Genomic DNA, 22,225 nt, shown 5'->3' with positions numbered 1-22,225 from the left:
ACACAACCTAAGAGAAGCTGGCCACATTCCGCTTTTATTTTAAGTCCAGTGTACTACATAGACAGATGAAGCACAGGCTAAGGTATTAATGCTTCCTTTTACTTTGCATCATGGCAGCTGGAAAGGACACAATTCAAGCCCAAACAAGAGTCTAGGGAACCAATCAAGTATTTCAGAAGGAACTGTCCCCATCCTGGAGAATACTTGATACACCTTGCTCTGCAGTGACTGACATTTGAGGAAACCATCACACACGTGCATTCTTGGGCACCAACCCTAAACCTTGCAGGGGTTTTTAATTAATCCAAGTTTTACAGTAATGTCTTTGGAGGACGATGGTGAGCACCATTGTAGGTTTAGCTGGTAACTGAACTAGACTCTGTTTTGCTTCCTCAAGGATGCCCTTATGTAGTCTGCAGAGGGAAAGGTATGCAAACAGTAAAATTAAGAAATTTCACATGGAAACAGCTTGAGCCTGGCCCTGTATTGGCTGAATTGGAATAAGACACAGAAATTTGGTTCATATGAAGTTTGATTTCTCAGTGATTCCACACTGTCTCTGATGCATCACTGAATGAAACAGCAGCAGCTGGAATTCCCTTTTTTGTCTTTTTCTGAACTTCAAGGTAAAGCATATTCACGTGTTTTCACTTTAACAGCAAATCCTGGAACAAAGCATTAGAAAAAAAAATCTGTATCCTTCATGTTCTTAGAGCTGTAAGTGTCGTGGGAGTATCATTTGTTTCCCCATCCACAATTTTTACTTCTTTCAGCTCTTCAGGAAATACTCTAGGATTGGAGGAGTCCTTCCTCCTTTCTACCAGTGCACCCGTTAGTCTTTGGGCAAATCCAGCCTGAACTTAAGGAAATCTTTGTGAGAGATAAGAGGAGTTAGAATGATGGGAAAGTTACCATGTATGTGGGTGCCATGTATGTAAGTTTCTTTGAGTCCCTTGTAGCCATGTTAAAGAAATTTTTTACCATTTCTCCCCTGAAATTCGCTAGCCTCCAATCTGTGCTATCAAACTGATTCAGAGGTTGTGATAAAATGGAATGATGAAAACATCACTTTAAGCCAGTAGTGCTGTCTCAGACATGGGTAAAATGCCCTTTTATGAAAATAATGAACTCTGTTAAGGAGCTGGGGAGAATTCAAAGAACATCTGGAAATAATCTCACAGTGAAAACCAGGGTCTCATGAAACTCTGTTCTTTGAACCAGATCGATTGAAAAATAAACAGCCTTGGTGGCAGAACGTTGTTGATCTGGCAGAAGGACCAAAAGAGATGGATCCTACAGACTGAAATATATTTCACAAAATGATCTTAAATGCTCTTCAACCTACTTCAAATCTGGAAATTAAATGCTCAAAACCCTTAAGCATTTAAGGCATTTAAGCACTACTGAGATACATTGCTTATTGCCTGTAATAGCCACCAGTAAATGCAAAACCACAGTCTTTGTATCAGTGAGTTTGCATGTTGTTGCAATTCTGACTCCGTACCTATTTTGAGCAAAATTTGCCTGTGTGGGAGCAGAACTTTGAGGGAGTTCTGCCCCTTGTTTAGACAACCCTGCTCCTGTGTTACAGACATGATGTGAGCACAAGCTCTTGGCAGACACTCTGGGGGTGACCCCAGTAAACTCTGGCTGGCAGCTGCACTGTCATGCTCAGTTCTGATCTTTGTCGTAGCACACACTGAAGCAGTCTCAGTGGTGAGTACCAGCTCCCCTCTCTGAACTGCTGTGGCACCAGTGGCCACCACCACATGGAGCTGAACTGTTCACCTGACTGCTCTGAATGCCACAAGGTGGCAGGGCAGCTAAAACTTGAGCACTGAGGATCTAAACAGCAATAATAAAAACTACAAGCTATTTAGGAATATTTAGGAATAGCTGGAAAAATTTTCTTCCATAAAGATAGTATCTCTTCTACTCAGCTATATACCAAACTAGTTCCTGAGAGGCTCACATCACCACTTTCAAGGCAGCTGTTTAGCTGTCAGGCCAGAGAAGATACTGGGCAAGGAAAGGGACATTGAGCAAAAGGAGACTCTCAGCAACACAGGAAGAACTGGACTATGAATTCTAGGGAACAAACCTGCAGTTGTGTTCCCTTTTGCTCTGTTACAGACCTCACCAGGAAATCAAGTCCCACTTCCCATGTCTGGAAAAGCTGTGAAACTGGCATGAACAAGTACGTCCCACCAATGCTAGGCTGAAGGCAAATAAGCAAGTGTACAGATAGGCACATCATCAGAAAATGAGCAACAGAAAGGGGGTCTGTAAGGTAATGAAACTATAAAAAGCAGAGGTTAGGCACAGAGAAAGGTAGGCTGCATCTGAGCAAAGAAAACTGAACAATCAAAGACAAAGAAGAGAAAAAAACTGTGCCTAGATTAGGGCAAAGAGAAGAATCTCAATGGAAAATGCTGTTCCCTGAGAGGGACGAGGCAACCAAGGAAGGGAGAGCTTAGGTAAATCAGATAGGCCAGAGTGGCTGGCCAAGGAAGATCACCTGGGGAAGAAGGTAAAGGACTAACTCTGTTTCCTGAGCAGCTGTACAGCATTTGCTGCACTGTTTCAGTGAGGCAGGGATGGCCAGGGGCCCGTGGCTCTCCACCCCGTGTCCATTACCTGTGCTCCTCACCCCGCGTGCAGCAGTCAGTCCTCCAGCGCTGACATCACACACAGCACAAAATGGAGGCCTGCAGAACAAGGCACTGCTTTAGCCTCCCCCTGAAAGCGCCTTCCTACTGCTCTTGCAACCCCCAGCGTGCAACTCCTAAAAAAGTCTCTCTCTTTTCTCCCATCCTTATCTCTGTGCAAGTGAGAAGGAAACATTTTATTAAAGCACTTACTGGATTATGGTGCTGAGCATCTGCTTTGCTGCCTTTTCCTTTTCCAGTGGAGCCAGCAACACTGCTGGAAGGAAGCAACCTGCTTCCTAGAAGGGAACCAAGCACAGAACAATACAGAAATAATCAAGAGGGTATCCCAGGAGCTGCACACATAGCTGGTTTTACCCCAAAGTTTTCACAGATCTGTGGCTCATCCACAGGTAAGAGTGAAAGGAATGTATCTGTGCCCAAACTGACTAGTGTTACCTTGACCTATTTATCATTCCAGCTTGAAACATGAGGAAAGTGACTGCTTTCATTTCATTTAAAAAAAAACCATCAGCCACTGGTTCCAGACAATCTGAATGCCTTATTCCCAAGGAGACACATTTGTGAAGCAGACTCTAATCTTACGCTCTCACGATGTTTGTCTTCCTTTTCCCTCTGACCCCTCCCTTGAGATTCCCACATCTGACCTCAGGGTTTAAGGAATTTGCCTCTCATCACATATCAACACCATGGCAAAACCAGGGATTAAATACTCCACAAAACTCACAAATTACAAGCATTCTTTTGTTTTCTGTAATCAGTTTATATTCACCATAACACAACAGACTTCTTAAACCATTCTAAATTTATTCTTAGGTGATTCTCCATTCTATTCATTCTGTGGTTAAAACTACTAAATATGGTAATTTCATAACCAGTAACATTTGTGGGAGTTTATGCATAAATGTGTCACAACAGTAAATCTGTATCATAACTCTTTTCTTTAAATCAGAGGAAAATGGGAAGAGTTTGAATTAAAGAATTCATATCAGTGTGGAATGTGCTAAGGGGTAGAATGAGCAGGTGAATACCTCTGATGGCATATCTAGCTGTCTTTCAATTAGGAAAGTGAAGAAAGCAAATGAGGGATTCCTGCAGCAAGATGGTAAGCTAAAATGCTTTTCCCAGGAACACTTTTTTCTTTTTGACTTATATGTCACACCAGTATTTTCTAGGAAACAGATGAGATGCAACTATTTTTTCAGCATTTTTTCCAAGGCAGACTATCCCCTTTCCCAGTTTCATTATGTAATTTAAAACTGAGATTTAAAAACTAAACTGGTAAATCACTGCCAAATGTTGCTAAACTCTGGTTTTAAACAACATGAATTTACAGTATGAGGGTTCTTCTCTATTTTGTGTATGTCCCAGGTCCACTATGCTGAAATTTAATTATGATACATGCTTTTTGTAGGAAGTGACTAATAGGCCAAGTAACTGAATAAAAACACACCTAACACTACTGGAAGTATCTAAGGGTTTAAGGAGAGTTATAGCTGAATTTTTATCCTGCCCTTGAGGCTAGGGGGAAAGTCACCTCTGCCTCATGTGATATGCACTGGCACATGAGACATGTTGGTGCTTCAAAGCCAACTCAGAAAATATTTTGGCAATGGCAGTTCTCTATGTCTTGATCTGGGAGCATGATGACCACAGACTGCTGACATTTTCTTTTCCTTTTCCTGTAACTTTGCCCTCTCAATCTGAAAGCAAATTGGAGAACCCAAGAATGTGTGCATGGGTTAGGAATGCTTGAATCATTCAGTGTAGGATCTGGACTCACAGTGGGCTTCCATTAAAAAAAAAGTCAGTTCAGACTGATTTAACCCAGTGCATTAACTGTGGCTGAATAGTTCCTGGATAGCTCAATAAAGGGCAAAACTAAAACACCAGGATACTGCTCTCTGTCCCCAGGCTTGTAAAACCTAAAAATTATGTTGAACTTTACATTGCATTCTCTGTAATGATTATTCTCAGTGATGCCTAATAATGATTTATATACTGAGAGACAATAAGGAGTGAGCAAACAGGCAAACTATCTGTGAAGAGTAGCAGAGGCCACTGGAAAGCATCCCTGCCTCCAGCATCCACAACAAAAGAGGAACAGAAGTTTCTGCAAAATATCTGACAGTATCACATCTTCAGTGGTGTTGCTAAGATACAGACAATTTTAAGCAGGGATCTATCTCATGGCCACTCTTGATATCTCATATGCGGCAGCTGTGGAGCCTGAGACCTAACTCTTTCTTCAAAGTAAATTGGCTCCACTGTCTGACCCTTGTAATCTTTACAAACAATACTTTTTCACACAATTCCTATAAAGATCTCACGGTTCCTTCCAACCAACTCTCTTCCTTGCCATACACATAATCCCTAGTATCTCTTACCACCTCAACATGCTCCTATTCCAGTCTTTCAGCAACAGATGTTAAATTTTGCCTTTCACAGTTTCTAATGACTCTCCAAAGATTAGTCTTTTCAATCATACTTTCCCAAAATCTTACACAGCCTCATTCTCAGAAACAGACTGAAACTCATTTAAACCTTCCCTAATTTTAGTTTAAGGCTGATGCTCAACAAGAAGTGCTTCAACTCAAACCAGTTCATTTTAACAAAGGGAAACACAACTGCAAACAGAATCTGAGATCAGGGCAGGTGATCCAGCTCCACAGCAGGAAATGCAACAGCTGTCCCTGTTACGGGACTGAAGAGAACTGCTAAGGACTATAACCATCCCTGCACTGTGAATGGATTCAAGCTGACTTTAATCAACTACATCAGCTTTAATCAAGTATTAGACTAAGAACCTAGCCTTGGCAAAAAACTCACAGTGCAGGTTAGCTCCCCAATTACCCACCTTCTCAGGAGCATACTGCTTTGTTCAGGAAGCAGTTCCTATAATCCCATATCCAAACTATCTAGTTTATATGGGAACTGCATTCAGAAGTGCAACCACAGCTCTCTACAGAAAACACATAAACACTTTAATTCTTTGCAGTCTACTGTAACTCCTTTTGCAGTACGTACAGCGCTATTTATTCATGCCCCTGAAACATTCTTTCCCCATTAAACTTTGCATGGCAGCTTCTCTCCCCATTTTCCTGGACTATCATCTACCTGTGCTTCTAAAATATTAAGTACAGCATACAAAAGATTTGGCTCAACCTCTCATATGCTTCTAGAAGTGTAAGTAGAGGGTTTTTTCTATTTTTCTTTCTTTTTTACCTGGTGAGCTAGAAGTACTGGGTGTGCAGTCACTGTCATCCAGCCACATACTCTGAACCATTGAATCCTGTTTTGGAGGGCCCTTAAGTGAGCACATCAGCTCCTGGAGAGGGCAAAGAAGACGTGTTTTAATAATGCACCTGGTAAAATCAGGGAGGGTAGCCTCTGTTTGTTAGAGATCATACACCCACCCTGTCATTCTCCTCTTCCTCAGATGTTCCATTTTCCCTCAATCCACTACAACAACTGCTTACACTGGATGATGAACGTGAGAGTGGCTGCATCACACAGTATCCTGAAGTCTGACTCCTGAGCATTCTGTGAAATGCAAGCATTCAACATCATCATGCTTATTGTTACACACAGGCTTAACTTTTTGAGGCATAGCTTTATTATACAGCAGTCAGAAACAGTAAGAATGAAGTATTCATCCACAGCTTGTTTTTCCACCTAGGAACAGAATTCAGGTGAACTGGCAGGCATACCTTAATTTCTAATTGCTACATCACTTAGGAGAAACACCAGTTCTCTGTCTCCATTCTAGATAACTGTATGAAAGGACAAGTCTAAATGAATTTTTAAGGCACAGACCTAAGTGTAATAAAGAAGAGTGAGTCAAACCACCTGCATTTAAGTACTAAATACATCTAGACATTCATTAAAATCAACCAATGCCTTATTTTGGAGATCAGAGATTTTAAGACCCTTAAATAAAGTATGAAGAGGTTTTAAACTGAGTATAAAGGGCAAGTGCAACCTAGTCTGGGCCACCCATTCCCACAGCCACTCTCAGGCTGTCCTGTTTGGTCTTATGTGAAATTCCAGACAGAACAAAGGGCCCATAAAAAGCATACTTTTCATGTCATAAAGCTTATAAACTGTTACTGCTGTTTTCTGTACAGGTGTTAACAGGAGGAGGCAAGAAAGCATACAGACATTAGCAGTGTAATAGAACAGTTAAATAAGAAAGTTTAAGGAAGCAATGGGGAGGTAGAAACACATTACTGAGATCTGCATTATTGCAGGATGTCTCAGTGTCAAACTATTTAGGATCAAGTGCCAAGCTCTTGCACAGACAAGTCAGAGCCTTCCTCCTGCTTACAGAAAGGAACACACCTAGGACAGTGTTCCCATCCCAGTGATTTTCCATGTGCCCAGCTGCTGGTAGACTGACTCCTGTAGGTTCATCCCACTAAAATTTAGCTCCCACAAGGCCATTTAAAGGGGACATTCAAAGCAAACTGTATTGGATCACTTTACCACCACTCTCTCAAATAGAACAGACACTGAGGTAGCCTAGTGCATGTTTCAGATCTATCAGAAAAGACCCTTTAAGGTCAGCTCTTCCCAGCTGAATTTGGGATCCATTGCTTACAGTCATCCAGGAGATAGAGCAGTCCATGAGGCTGAGATGCTTGTATAGTAAAAGGTGCACTGTGCATGTGAGCCTCAAATTTATGGTGAAATACTCACTGTCTGCGTAAGAGACCAGCTAGTAAGAGAGAGATGAAGTGCTTAAAAATGTTAAGGAACAAAAAAAACAGAGGCAAGAAAGATAAGACACCTTTAACATACTAAATATATTTATTCCTTCAGAAACACTGCAAAATGTGGCCAGTCTTGACCTACAAGCAGTAATGAAACCTGAAGTCCCAGGCATATTACATGCCAGCATGCAACAGGGAGAACAGTAAAGACAGGGCCAATATAGGCCAAAGATATTTCCTCAAGAGATTAGGAAATATATTTCGGAGGAAATGAAGGCCAACATGCTTCTCCCTCAGCAGAGCAAATCAGTAACATGAATCTAAGTGAACTGGGATCTAGATTTCCCCAAAGTATCTCCTCCTCAGCACCCTTCCTCAGCAGGTTTCTCCATCCTCCTTCTCTGCACTGCATTTCTTGACCTGTGTCAAGGCACTAGAGACAGAGGTGGAATTGTGTTCTTCTGCTCTTGCCTTCTGCAGGCCAAACTATTCTCACTCATCTGAGGGGAGAGAAGGGAAGAGAAGGGGTCGCACTCAAGGTGGCCTCCATTCCCCATCATTAGTAGAGGTTGGTTCAGTGGCTGCTGATTGGGCAATGGGAAGGGCATAGAGCCAAAATGCTCCAACAGGAGCTATCTGTCCATCTCCCTCTCACAGAATTCCTGCTCCAGGAACTGCCAGTGGAGCGTTACTTGGTGCCACTCGGTCTCTCCACAGTCCTTGAGGTCCTCTAAGTACATTCATGCTCCTCTTAGCCAGGACTCTGATTTCACCCCAAAAGTCTTGCCAGTGTCTTCAGTGAGGTACCCAATGACTGAGTAGCATCCGGTCCACTCCTGATTGGCTTGATGTCCCCACTCAGATGTGTCTGAGGAGGGAAAACACACATACAAAAAACCCATGTACTCTTCCTAGGATATGGACATACACAGTACAGTGCTTGATTTATCAGATGCAACCCAGAAAGTCGTCTGATCCTCAAGAGTTCTACTACTTGGTTACATAGGCTGGGTTCATTCTTTTGAGTCTGTCCCTTGGGAAGAAGGATTATTTGGAAGGCTACCTGGGCAGTAAAGCAGAAAAACTAAGGGCAATTGTCCCTGTATGTGGGAGAGAAGACACGGTTAGCTCAAGTGAACAATGCAGTTTAATGAATTGCTGGCTGATCACTGCATAAACGTGTGTTAAACTCAGCATGCGAGAAAGTAAGTGCTGCTTTGCCTCTACTGTAAAATAATTAATCTATTACTAATGTGTTCCCTTTGCATTTATTTCCAGGTTGGTTTTAGTAGAACACAGGTGAAGAGGTTGATCATTCCAAGCTTGAATCTGAAATGATTACTTAAGACCAGTAGCAACATGCTGGACATTTCTGTGGTAACAGAAATTTCTTGTGACTCTATGGAGAAAACCAGGAGTGGATTGATGACACACTACCAGGGATAGCCCATTCTGTTATCTAATAGGGACTACATAAATTATTCTAGAACCAGGCAGAACTCTTTTGCATTGGAAATATGCCTACATCTTGATCCTGGTTTCATAACTGATGAACAACAGGTAGGCTATTTCAGCAGAATGCCAGTAAACTGTCTCCAAGACAGATTTTACACTCCCAGCCTTTTCCTGCAATATTGTGCTAATACTGTCTTGCTGAAAATGGTGGGCTTTACATGGTGGAATTACATGTTCTTAATTCCCTGTCCCAGACGTCATGCAAAAAGTATGGCTGCACATGGGCTAGTCCCTAACTCTGAGATCACAACTCTGACTTATCACTAATTGTGCAAAATTCCATGCTGCATCCCACCTTGTAAATGAACTTGACAGGAATGAGCTAAACCACCACAGCTATGAAAATACTTCTTTTTTTTCTGGTGATCCTAAGTGGTTTTGAGTCCATGACTGGGAAAAGAATCCTGGAGACAGAACTAGACAGACTGGCAAAGCATACAGGTCATGCCTCATGTGCATAAACAATATTCATGCAAGTATTGTTAGTAAAATCCCATGCTGTGTTTGCTCTCTGAAAGCATGTGGATACCAAATTGAAACAGCCACTGCAGCAGCTCACCTCCTCAGCTGATGGAGAATGGGGGCTGGCAAGTGGGGGAAGCAGAGTTCTTGGTGATTATACAAGGTAATCAGCGATCTAATCAGAGCAAGAGTCCCTCGCACATGCCTGTCAGGAACTTCTAGCTCACTAACAAGGTCCCAGGCAGGATGAGGAAGGGAAGGTGGAATGACGTGGTAATGCTGGAAGATGGGGGGTGCTGACCAATCAGCAGTTCCAAGTCCTGCATTCCCTCTAGTCCTTAGCTGCCAGAGCTAGCACCATAAATGGTCTGTATCTCCTAGATGTGCTCCCATCCTCCTCCACACCAAAATTCTGGGCACGTATCCAACCCAAAAATTAGTACACACACAAAAACATACCAGAACTCTGCACCTTAGCTGTGACAAAATTCAGGACAGCATACAACCGGGTAGCTGAACTGCTGCAGATGGTCACCAGCTTGTAATTCCTAGGGAGCATTGGGTCTAGTTGGAAGGGAGGCCCTTCCTTGTCAAATTTGGCACCTGTAGCAACTATAACCATAGACACGTGGTTCTAGGGCACCTCTTGAAATTTTATTAGGAGTCTCCACAGTCATGAGAAAGAGAAATGCCCTAATACAAAGAACTTGGTATCTTTTTTGCCACAGGTCTCATCCAAATTCTCTTGAAAAAAATAAGGTGTGGCAAACTGTTCCAGAAAGTCAGCTGCAGCCTTCGATTTAGACAGGGTGTTCTGGAGTCATGTAAATGTAAATGGGTGGTTTCCCTGAAGTATTCTAGGTATGATCACATCCCAGTATAATATGGCTTAGCAGCAGCAAAGCTCCACTACCGAGAAATTGCATTTTTCCCGTTTTTGACAACCAGAAACTGGAGAATTAACTTGCAGACTACTGCATGAAGTGTTTTGCACATACCACTGGGTGTGGTATGGCGTGCTTTAGCAATGAAACATAGGTGCAATACATGGGACCGTGCTGGAATCCTGCTGTAACACTTTGGGAAGACTGGAGACAGGTTAGTTCACGCTGGTTGGGAGCAGCGGCATGAATCCTGCTTAAAGGGGCAGAACTTGAATACAACCCAACATCCCAACATACCCTTGTCCAAGCTTCTCCATGAAGCTCCAAAATCACTCCACAGCAAACTATAGAGGAAACATACACATGAGTAAACATGGATAATTGGATGGCTAGAACTTTGTGTACCCTGTTGGATGCAAGCTAACATTACAGTAAAGATACAACCAAAATCAAGTGGTCCAATCTTTTATCACAGTCTTTTTAAGAAAGCTGAGTTCCTGACAGGCTCTGAATTACTGTGCCACAGCCAGACATCCAACTTTTGAGATGCTACAATGCCTGATGTGGACAATTTCAGTACAGCCTCCAACAGAGCGAGACATGCACCACACTTAAGCCAATACCAGAGACAGTGAGCATCTTTCAAATACTGACATTTATTTTCAACTCACTTGCTCTTCCTGCTGGGGAACTCTGGAGAGCTGGGACTGGATGATCCATCAGACTTCAAGTCAAAGAAAGTTCCTGGACTGTCCAACACCCTCTGTATCCTCTCTGCGGTGTCTCTGCTGGGAGAAAAGAGAAAGCAGCTATACTCCAGGGCCAGAGTTAACTACCATCTATTCTAACACTCCCTTACAGTAAGACACAGTACAAAGCTGTATCTCCTACATACATGTAAAAGGGAAGCAAACACAGTTGTGCTGAAAAGGGCAGACTCCTTAGATTGTGACATGTGACATCTAGAAATGGCCAACTTTAAGCTCCTTTTGAATTTATATAAAAGCCTAAATTGGTTTTAGTATTCACCTTTAGTTTTTTAACTTTTTTTTCTATCCTCCCCATTTCACTGGCCTTAAGAAGCTATAGGATTTACTAGAGAGTTTAAATATGATGGTTACAAAAGTGTTACTGCTACTAGGACTTGTCAAGATACCTCTGAAGAAAGCTGTGTGAGTAACTGAAATGAAAGGTACATTTAATTAAGCAAAGGAAAACTAAGGGATTTTGGGGTATTTTTTAGGGCTTCAGTGATGGAGTTTGTCACAAAGTTCTTCCTCTGCTCTCTTGGTCAGTTGATCCTATCTGTGCCCCTCAAATCAGAGTTTCTGATACCCTCACTTATGCTAATACAATTGTTTGTGAGATTGGAAAGTACCCTGACAAAAACTAATTCTAAAATTAAAACAACCCTGAAACTCCTACAACACACTAACAAGTGGGATGGACTGGGTCAGTCAGCTCTGTCAGCAAAGCCTGCATATTATTAAGTTACAGCTCCAGGGTGAAGTCACAGGTGACACTTGGAGCTCACTGCTCCCAGAAAGGGAGCATGCTCCAGCCTCTTTCATTCTTGCTGAGTGCACTTTCCACCAGTCCTAGTACCTATCAAACTTCTCCACAAGCCAGTTCATGGCAGAACCTGGCAGACAATTAATCAGGGAAAGAAAGTTGATACTTTTTCTATTTGATTAATGGGCTGACTCTGCTCCATGAAAGACCCACTAGGGATCTGAGCAATCATCACAAGGAATAGTCAGGACTGGGTAGTTGAAAGGGACATAGGGGAACATCTACTTTCAGTAACAATGAACTGTTAAAGCAGTCACTACTGAAACTGCACTTTCAAGAATGACCCAAGAAGTCTTTCAGAAAATAAAAGCTAAGGCTCCCTGTTCCTCACATCTAAGTTTACAAGTAAGCAAAAGGAAAGCTAAATAAGCCAATTAGTTCATCAGATCCCTCCAAGCAAAGAGCAGGGGGAAAAAAAAAAAAGAAAAGAAATCCAGGGGTTTTCCTTGCAGTAGGAAAGTTTTACAGATCCTTCAAGGGGATAGAGAAGATTGTTGTACACAAAGTAATGGAGTGAGGGACACAGCTGCCTAAGGTACAAAAGTATTTAAAGTAGTGAGGAACTGTGGCTACTATGTTGGCTTAGACTGTTACAGGCCAGCTGTCTCTGAAGATTTAATTTTTCTGAAAAAAAGTTCTATTTTTATTCAGATTAGGTCATAGGCACCTCATTAAGAAAGAAGGGAAAATACAGTAATTTTCTCCTAAAATAACTAGTTTCCACATTAGAGATGACTTTCCCCCTTTTGCCCCCAGTCTTTAAGCTGTTTCCTGGAATTCTTGCAACTGGGAAAGCTGCATATTAGATGCAGAGCATTCATGTGACTTCTGAGACTCGTATAATCTTCAAAAGGTGTCTCAGCTAGAGCTGAGAGAAATTTATAAATTAACTAAATAATCTTTTGTGACCAGTAGACAACTTTTGAATGGTTATAATTCTGTCAAATATGCCAAATCACTCCTTGAAGCTGTATAGTATCCATTAGTTATAATTATTTCTCAGATGATCTAACTTAAACACTAGTCATTTTGACTTAAAGCTTTTTTTAAAAAATCCTTTAAGTTACCAGAATTTTTGCCTATTTGAATACTTTAACATGAAAACAAACAAACTATCAAGCATCCCCTTCCCAAATACCAGCCTTTCATCTGACTCTCTTCTAAAAGTGGTGAGTAAAGAACAGGAAACTCAAGAGTCCTGGATCATACTGCATAATATTTAGGAGTGTCTTACAATGTTCCTCCACCCATTTCCTCCATTCTTCCTCCAGTACTGATTCTCTCCAATTCCAAACATCCTCTTTTAATTTTGTCTGCTTCTGCTACTTGTCCATTTTTCCATCAGTCGGTAATCAGTCCCTTTTCTTCCTATTCCAACCATTTCCATTTCAGTTCTCTTTCCTGATGGCTCCCCTTCTGCCTGTATGTGCCTTTCTATGTTCCTTTTCTCATCTGCTCTTGGATTTTTTACCCTCTTTGTCTCATCTTCCCACAGCTCATACCTCTTTTCCTCCTGTATGTTTTCAATGCCAATGGCACTACTCCGTCGCCCATGGAAGCGGCTGGCTCGAGTACGTGATGGGCTCCTACCAGGCAAGGCAAAAGACTAGAAAAAAGGAAAGCGTGACAGAAAGGAGAGGAACAAGGCAGGAAAACCTGTGGAGAACTGAAAGCACAGGAGAAGAGTTTGCAACCTGGATCCAGATCTTCTCCTTTACTCTGCAATACAAGAGCTCAGCTCCACCTGTGCAAGGAGTACTTTCTATCAGCAAGCAAGAGCAGCCAGGGCTTACAAAGGTGGTGTGAAAACGGTACAGAGATATAAAGAAACAAAGGCAGAACACAGCCAGTATGCAGAGAAATGGGCTTGGGAAGGGAGGTATCCCCATATGGTGAGAGGAGAGGCAGAACCAGAAAGGTAATGAAAACCAGAAGTTAAAGGAGCAAAGTAGGCAGCAAACCCAAGTCATTAGTACTCTGTGACTTTGTTGTATTGACATAAACATGCAACCAAGTAAACTGTCACCAAGAAACCTTCACACTGAAGGGCACCTTCTTGGCTTACTCAGAGATGGTTTTTTTGTAGTTTGCCTGTATTGACATCAGTAGTGCAGAGATCACAACCAGCTAGATGCATTTTGGTGAAGGTAACCATATTTTCAATATCAGAAATATGGATCCTCTTCTGGAAAGATCTGTTATAGATTTTTAATTCATTGGTCACATATGTTTAGTATCCCTATCAAATAAGAAAGGCTTTGATAGTGACTAGAAATATTCATTCTTTTTCTCACCCTAAACTTTATTAATTCTGCTGTTTGTCCTCAACATGCAAATTCTATTTACAGCAAAACAGCACCTTGCGTATCTTATGCACCTGTTTATATTACAGAAAATAGTCTGATTGGTGAAATCGAAGAAAATGAAACAGTTCTAGTGTCCTTACGTCCTCAGCTCTTGCCATATGGCAATACAGTACCATTCCAGCCAAACCACAGTGCATGCACTTTTTAACACATGGCACCATACAGGATCTAATCCAGGATAGCAGAGATAGATGTCTGATGTAGAACCATGTTTGGCTTTCTTCTCCCAGTCTGCATCAATCTCAGCTCTAGTTTACACATGAACTCGGGCTAGAGAAGGGCACAGACAAAACAGACTGCAACACATGCTGTCACCACTTGTGAAATGGGATGATACAACAAAAAGATTCACAGTGCGACAAGAGGACAAACTAATAGGGAAAGAGAAATAAAATGTATGAGTGGTTACAAAGGTATGCCGGGTTCTCTTCTTACAGCCCACCCGAATACCTTACCGCAGCAATGGCCTTAGGGCCCTCGGCGACACTCTGGCTGAGGGCAAGGCCAGCTGTAGCTGGGCGGCTGGGCAGGGTGGCTGGCTGCTGCTTTCTCATGGATATCCCCATGGTATCCAGGCTCTGGCTGCGGCCTCTGATCACCCGCTGAACAGGAGGGAGGCAGGGAAACAGACAAACACAGATATACACATAGAGACAAGCACATGGTAGGGTAGTATGAGAAGCACCACAGATTGAGTGGGAAGTTGTGACAGACCGACACCAGAACCACACAGATCCTACCTCCTAGAAGGCAGCACCTTAGATACTGCCCAGTTTTGGTCCTAGCTGATTCATGGAGCTCTGGGAAGAGCTCCTCCTCAAGTATATTCTCTAGTTTCGCTTCCCTTCTCCTATTGCAATGAATAGAGAATTCCTCCCAGTATCCCTGCATACTGGATAAACCAGTGTCACCTAGAGCACTCCTATCCAGTACAGGCTATAAAACACAAAATCAAACTCCTGTTCAAGGCTGTAAGGTTCAGTCTCGTACGAACTTGAGTTTTGGTTTCAAGGAGAAAACAGCCATATCAAAATCTGCAGCATTTGAAAAAGCCATTTTCTGACTTAACTCAGCCTCTTCCAGCCTTTTACAAATGTCATCTGTGTACATGACATGCAAATCACAGCATCTGCTAGAAGTCAGAAAAGGACATTTTGGGGGAGTTAGTGTAAGACATGGATGGGTTAAAATTCATGGTTAGCAGCAAAGGCAGTTTGTGTGTAAAAATACCCCTCACCAAAGCAACCCAGACCTGACCAAAGCTACGCACACAGCTACCAAACCTATACGCAAACAGGTTAGTTTTACAGACCTTAACCATTATGGTGGTCTAATTAGCCCACCATATAAAGCCATAAAGTCATCTAAAGAAATGCTATTTATAACACATCTCTCTTTCCAGACAGATAACTCATGATATAAAACAAGTGGCAAGGCACTTGCCACAGAAGTGGAAAAGGGCAAGTAGGTAAGATAGGAAAGAGGATATAGGATTCTCTCTACATAACCAGTTCAAAACTCAGTTTCCCAATTCATACAAAAGCTTTGCTTTCTCATTTCAATCATCTTGATCACTTTTAAAAGAAAGTTGTCACCTAGTTTATCAAAAAATCAACAAAAAAAACCCCCCAAACATGTCATTTACACTGAAAAAGGGAAATTAACTCTGGCTTTTAGAGGGTAATTAAAGCATCAGTTTTTCTAGACAGTACGCTCACAGATAGCTTGGAAACTCCTTCAGTGGCTCCTGCAATTCTTTCAGTTACAATGAAAAGGAATTGAAAGAGATCTGCTGTAGGAACTGAAAGCCCCTTGCTCCTAGTTATTACAGTTCCTCTTGAAAACACTGACTCCTTTTTCTGTAAGTCATGGAATAAAACCACATCTGACACTTGACACCAGCACAAAGCATAAAGTGTTTGACTTCTAAGGGCCAGTACGGAATTCTGGACCACACTGTAGGTCTGTAGAAAGGCTCACCTTGAAGTTCTCAAGGAAGCCCCCGCTGCCATTCTCTATCTTGTCATCCTCCCCTACAGGTAATCCCATCATGCTGCGGCTGCGAAGCTGCAGCTCCTCAAAAAGGCTCTCCAAGAGGGCACTCCGTGTTCTTTCCTGCATCAACATTGGGAATGAGAACAGCCTTTATTGGGAGCAGAGATTTTTTTTTCCCTGTTTTTTCAGTGTCTCACATCCTTTTTAAAAAAACCCCAACAAACAAACAAAAAGCCAAAGGACTAACCATGACAACAACAAAACCCCATGAAAATTACTTTAAACAATATGAAGTGGTTTTAACTGCATAGTTACAGAATATATTGCAGTAACACCCAGCCCTTTTAAACTCATTCTGAAGCAAGGCATAAAGGACAGTTCTTTAGAGCTGATGAAACAGGGACATGTTTTTTTCTAGATCAGGCAACAGCAGAGTCTGGAACAGAATTTTGGTACCTTCAACCAAAAAATCAGTGATACCAGCATGCATCCTGTAGCATAATACTGAATTTCAGCTAATACAGAATCTCCTCCAGCAAAATGTATGTTTCATATTCCCATCCTTACCTGAGGATTAGATCTTTATATTAAAATCTACCTGTTCATATTCTATCACACCTGCTAAGAAATATGAAGGAAGTATCCCATAACATATATAATCACATTTCATCAAAACAAAACACAAAATTAGAAGTCAGAAATTTTACTGTGTTTTCTTTATCTGATAATAATATATTTACTATATATGTATATAATTATAATTTTTAATGGAAGCAGCCAGGAATTAGACCCACCTCTAATTTAGCAAATTTCTCAGCTCGATAGCAGCTGTACTCGGCATTGATGAGCTTGACCAGAAGGAATTCACGAAACTCTGTACTCTACAAGACAAGATGAAGACTAGACTAAACTGGAGATGAAAACACTAATAAAAATATCACATTATAAAAGCTCTGTTTACTACTGTTTGGACCTCCAAAGCCCTCTAGCCAGACTGACAATAGCAACTAAGAACACAACCACGTGCACCACATCCCTTGCCATCTAACACTCGACCAGAGACACAAACCTTTTTAAATATGGCTGGATTTGGCAGAGGGGGTCCAAAGAAGGGGACATCATCTCGGGCGGTGACTGAAACCTGAAATAATATAAGGGGAAAAAAATGAGTATCGGAACACAAGTGAGACCATCAAACTACTATGATATATATGATTCCTCCTAAATAATTTACATATAAAAGAGATGTTATACAGCGTCCTGTGCATCCCCCCTCTGTTCCTGAACTCAGTGGGTTTGCTCATTTATCTCCCAGAAATTTAGTCAGCTAGATGTGCACACGGTAAGAGCAATAAAAAAAACCTGAACTGACTGCTTTTTAAAAAATTGTTTTTAATAATAACTAGTATAAGCAGTACATTTAGGAACAGAAAAATGGTCCTATTCAGTCTGCAAGATTAACCTCCACTAGAAGAATCTGTCAATTTGCTTGTACTGACCTTTTTTTTTACAGAGAATCCTTGGTGGAGATACACTGCACTTTGAGGGGAGTATCTCAGTGCCACTGCCTCTCTGAGTCACAGGTGGTAAACATGCAAAAGCATTTTCCCAGGAAGAGGTAAGTTTCATTTGTTTCATTTTTAGCATGCTCCTACCTGACATACCAATGTCTAAAGCCATAACTGAAAAGCAGTCCAGCCACTTGTTTCTTCACAGCACCTACCTATAATTGTTTGTAGCTATCTTACCAAATACATCCAGTACTTCACAATATTTCACTGGGGTTTTTTTTGTCATGTTTGAGATGAAACAAGACCATTATTTGTTGTTTCCTACAAGTGGGAACTATGTCATAACAACCACAACTGCCTCAAAATAACAAATAAATGTCACAGAGCCACTGAGAAGTGTGAGTTTAATGAGAAGAAGGAGGAAATAGCCTCTTGATTTAATTCAGATTTCTCGTATTTTAGGCCACCTCCCCTAATTACAAAGCCTCCATCTCTCTCCTAATAGATATCTGCCAGTTAAAATCCTGCTTTGCATTTTTAATTTTCTGATTGCAAAAATAAATTCTGTGAAATAAATTCCATTAATATGCCAATTTAACAGTAGGCACTAAAGCTTAAGTAAATGGAAGTAAGGGATGGCAAAGAAATCTTCCAGATGGCAATCTTTTCTGTACTACAATGCTCTCAAGGCAGCATCAGTCAAAGCCCCTTTAGAAAAGCCTTTACAGAAAACTCTGCATTGACTCTAGGGTGACTACTAGGATGATTTCTTCTTCATGGAATGAAGCAGTCCTATTACACTAATAAAAAAAAAAAGTACTGCAGACAGGCAAAGATGAAAACAATGGCAGGAAGACACATGACAAATAGCAAGCTTTCCCAGCTATTTTCCTGTCATTAAAAAGTCCACTGAATTTTTGTGCCCTATAAAACAGAGAGCATGAGGAGAAATGGAACCCCATGGCCTGATCAACACAAGGCTTTCACTACAAACCAGCTGCCCAAAGCATAGGGAACAAGGGAAGGTGGCTGCTCCACCACCAACACCCTCTGGTGGAAGAGGAGATGGGGATCCTGTCCTAATTTTGATATTCTTGGTGTTCCTGTAGACCTCCAAGGCATAAGGATTCACCATCACCAAATCAAATCCCTACATAATACAACACATAGCGCTTGGCTTAAAATGTTTCTACAACGGAAAATTCATCACAAATCCAAGTTTCTTTACATTTTCTGCTCTCTCAGCATGACTGAAAGTTGAACATAAAGTTATACAGATATCCATACAGAGTCATGTCAGACAGAGAACGAGTTGTGTCCAAAGGCTGCAGATGATTAATTTGGGCTGTAGCAGGGCTCCTTTCAGCTGGAGGGCCCTAACAGGTAACACTTCCTTGTCAGATGGGCATCAGTTCTGGAATGCTCAGAAGCAGGTGTAGCTGGCTTGGATTCCATCGTTAGGCCAACCAGCTGTATCTGACCTGCAGCCTCAGGCAGTGCAAGCTGCAACCACTGTGCTGCGCAGCACGAGAAATGCAGACATGAATTTTACCTGACTAATATATATATAATGTAAGCAAGACAACCCCCAAAATGGGATCAATTGTGCCTTGTGCTCTTTGATGTAAACAAAATTTTTTATCTCAATTCTTTCTGCTTCAATTCCAAAGCCTTAAGCTTCAGAAATTCATCAGCTGCTTTGTAAAGCGTACAACTACACTCTGCTTTCAGGTGTAGATACTCAAGAAATCAGGAAGAGATCTGGCTGAACCTGCACCTCTCCCAAAGGCCCAAGAACCAGTTTCCACTTCAAGGATCAAAATCAGTACAGGTTAATCTATTGATCCTGGTTACCTTGTAGAGAGTGTCCCCAGTGGTGCTATGAGTGAGCTGAACTACCACATAAGCATGTAGGAAATTAGAAGCAATCATATCAGGGACAAAAGGTGTACTTTCATCCTGGAAAATGATGGCTACAATGTCATTCCCAATGTGACGCTTCCGCTGAAGCTGGAGAGGAAAGAAATAATGAAGAGAGAAGGCAGGTGAAAAAGAGCAGAACAGTGAGCTGGGACCTCAAGCACCAGTCTGCCTAACATCTCAAACCCATCTGTTCCACCAAACCCCTCGTCACTACTTTTGCCATTACTCCAGCCATAATTCCCAACATTATACAGTTAGTCATTCTCCCCTCTATGCAGTCCTTCTTCAAACACCTCTCCTCTCCCAGCCATGCTGTTGTAATCCTTACTCCTCCTTCTGATACCTGCTGGGAATCTCCCTCTGTGAAGGGCAGCTTTGTGGACACATGAAACATGATCTCCTTCCCCCGGAAATTTGTATAGACTGACTCGGTGCCTGTTTGACCTCTGGTAACATCCAAGCCTCCCCGGAACCTGACCAAATCCACACCATAGGTCAGGCAGTAGAGAAATGAGAGAGCAGAGAGAAGACAGACAGTATCAGTAACTAGTACATCAGGACTAGACAGACAGTATCAGTAACTAGTACAACAGGACTATCAAAGGTACTTTTTAGGAAATCAGTGATAGAGAGGCACAAATCTTCCCCAAACCAATGCACTGACTGAAGCTGCACCATGTTTGTGCTGGTGAACATACCAGCTTGCTAAAAGCTATGAAGCTAAACCAGGGATCCTCAAGGTAGCTACTTTCTCTGGCATTCTTCTGAGAAACACACTCCGTATCTTAGAACTACAGAAGGCATGGGCTGCCCCACAGAAAGAGCCTGAAACAATACTGCCCCATACCACCGTGAAACCATCTTGTATTTGCACTGCCAAATAAAATTATTCTTGGCTGATACTGTGGGTCAGATTGAGATACCAGGAGACCTTTAAATCAAAATACCAGCAGAGACCTAAGCTCCAACTAGTTCCCAGACATGATGGCTGACAAAAGCATCCGGGGCTTCTTCACCTGCACTGGGATTTAGAAGACAGCACTTTTCTAGAAGTTGGGCTGTAACAAGAGTCCCAGCCTCAGAACACATGATGTTCCCCAACTTAATCTGGCTTTCCAGCTGCACTGGGTACGCACCCACGGAAATCCTGCAGCTGAATCTTGTCACCAAGGAAATCCAGGAACTCCAGGAAACCCTGACTCTCTACTGTGTTACTGAAGACTTCTTCTTCAGTTGTCTACAGAAGGAAAGCAGAAGTAGTAAGAAACACAAGGAGTACAAAGAACAGGCAGTAATTTCTATAGGCAGTTCAACCAACAAACATCTCTGCTTGAATACATTTGCAATCTGGGCCACCCGTGGTCCTGGAGTCCTCTGCCTCAGCCCCAAGCTGCTATGAGGGTTAGAGTTAGGGCTCAGAGATCCACAAAGCCTACAGCTCCAGGGACCTGGGGGTGGAAGAGGCATGCCAAGGGCAGCACAGCACTGGACCAACATCACTGCCTCCACAACCTTCACCTGGCCCACCTATGATGCTGGGGACTTCCACCTCAGCCCCAAGCTGTCATTAGGGTTAGACTTAGGGTTTAGAGATCCACAAAGCCTACACTGCCACAGACATTGCAAGTGGAAGAGGCATGCCAAAGGAACCACAGCACTGCACAAACACTGCTGCCTCCAGGCCACTGCTTCTGGGCAGTGCAGACCTTGCCATTACATTCTTTAAGCTAAGAAAACTGACTCTGCATTTTTCCTCAAGTAACATGGGATCTGATGGATCTTACCTGTCCAGGTTTCTGGTAGATGACCCCAAATTTGAAGTTATTGCTTATGACATGTTCATCAAATGCAACAATAAGCTGAGAAGCCTGAGGTAATGAAAACAGAAATTATCAACTGGATGCTATTAGCCAGAGCTTGATGGAAAAGTGATATACAGACATATCAGAACACTGTACCTTGGGATAGAGGACAGGGAAGAAGCGTTCAACATTCACATCCTCACACAGTAGCTGTTGAGTGAGAGAGACAGGGAAACAGAAGTGTGATTATCATGTGCCCTGGCTTGCTGCAGGCATGAGAGTGTAGGCACTGTTTATAATTATCTGACAGGAGCCCCTCCAGGCAAAAATTCTGAGGTAAAATTAGAAGAGAAAGAAGAGAAGGTAAATGGAAGGATAAAAGGGAACTATATGATAGTTCTACTGGGGAGTAGTAGAAGAAGAGGGAAATGGGAAGACAAGGGTGAAAGTAACTTGAAGAATGAGGCCTTAAGACAAACAGGCAAGCATGAATCTCACCTTTGCCATCTGAACAGCATTGGGAAACTCATTCAGACAGGAAATGGGAATTAGGTCATGTTTGGTGCCAGTACGAGTCCTGACACAAAACAAAAAAGGCATTAGAGACATGGCTGAAGGGAGACACAAGCAACACTGGCTCTTTAAAGAAAGAGTAGCCATTTCTTCAGAGTATCATTAAAGCAGTTAATTCCAGAGAGTTAATTTCAACCCTGGTGCATAAAATCACTGGAAAAGCAAAGTATTTTCAGTTCTTACTGCCCAGCACTTGTTGTGGTGAGCAGAGGAAGACAAAACAGGAGCCCTTAGCCTCTTT

General features: G+C 42.1%; 1 protein-coding gene across 15 annotated transcripts in view; it reads right to left on the bottom strand.

Moving 5' to 3' along the window:
• Window positions 1–22,225, bottom strand: part of LOC116439386 (rap1 GTPase-activating protein 1-like) — a 55,769-nt gene that overhangs the window by 11,164 nt on the left and 22,380 nt on the right. For 2 of the 15 annotated variants that reach the window (XM_032098837.1, XM_032098839.1), the window contains exons 8-23: window positions 21,910–21,988; window positions 21,568–21,621; window positions 21,394–21,477; window positions 20,746–20,846; window positions 19,953–20,082; window positions 19,541–19,696; window positions 17,245–17,316; window positions 16,970–17,056; window positions 16,161–16,295; window positions 14,636–14,782; window positions 13,317–13,420; window positions 10,914–11,030; window positions 6,086–6,212; window positions 5,895–5,997; window positions 2,862–2,947; window positions 2,638–2,708 (exon numbers count right to left, since the gene is read on the bottom strand). In XM_032098837.1, the coding sequence (XP_031954728.1) occupies window positions 2,685–2,708; window positions 2,862–2,947; window positions 5,895–5,997; window positions 6,086–6,212; window positions 10,914–11,030; window positions 13,317–13,420; window positions 14,636–14,782; window positions 16,161–16,295; window positions 16,970–17,056; window positions 17,245–17,316; window positions 19,541–19,696; window positions 19,953–20,082; window positions 20,746–20,846; window positions 21,394–21,477; window positions 21,568–21,621; window positions 21,910–21,988 (1,606 nt within the window). In that variant the 3' untranslated portion in view covers window positions 2,638–2,684. Of the gene's footprint in view, window positions 1–12; window positions 666–2,637; window positions 2,709–2,861; window positions 2,948–5,894; window positions 5,998–6,085; window positions 6,213–7,453; window positions 8,250–10,539; window positions 10,587–10,909; window positions 11,031–13,316; window positions 13,421–14,635; window positions 14,783–16,160; window positions 16,296–16,969; window positions 17,057–17,244; window positions 17,317–19,540; window positions 19,697–19,952; window positions 20,083–20,745; window positions 20,847–21,393; window positions 21,478–21,567; window positions 21,622–21,909; window positions 21,989–22,225 lie in introns of those variants that run through there. The other 13 variants (XM_032098845.1, XM_032098841.1, XM_032098836.1 and 10 more) reach the window with 12 other exon arrangements.

Source organism: Corvus moneduloides, chromosome 2 (assembly GCF_009650955.1).
Source record: "Corvus moneduloides isolate bCorMon1 chromosome 2, bCorMon1.pri, whole genome shotgun sequence".
Classification (NCBI taxonomy): Eukaryota; Metazoa; Chordata; class Aves; order Passeriformes; family Corvidae; genus Corvus; species Corvus moneduloides.
The sequence above is the reverse complement of the archived record's forward strand: the minus strand, read 5'-3'. Positions and strand labels throughout refer to the sequence as shown.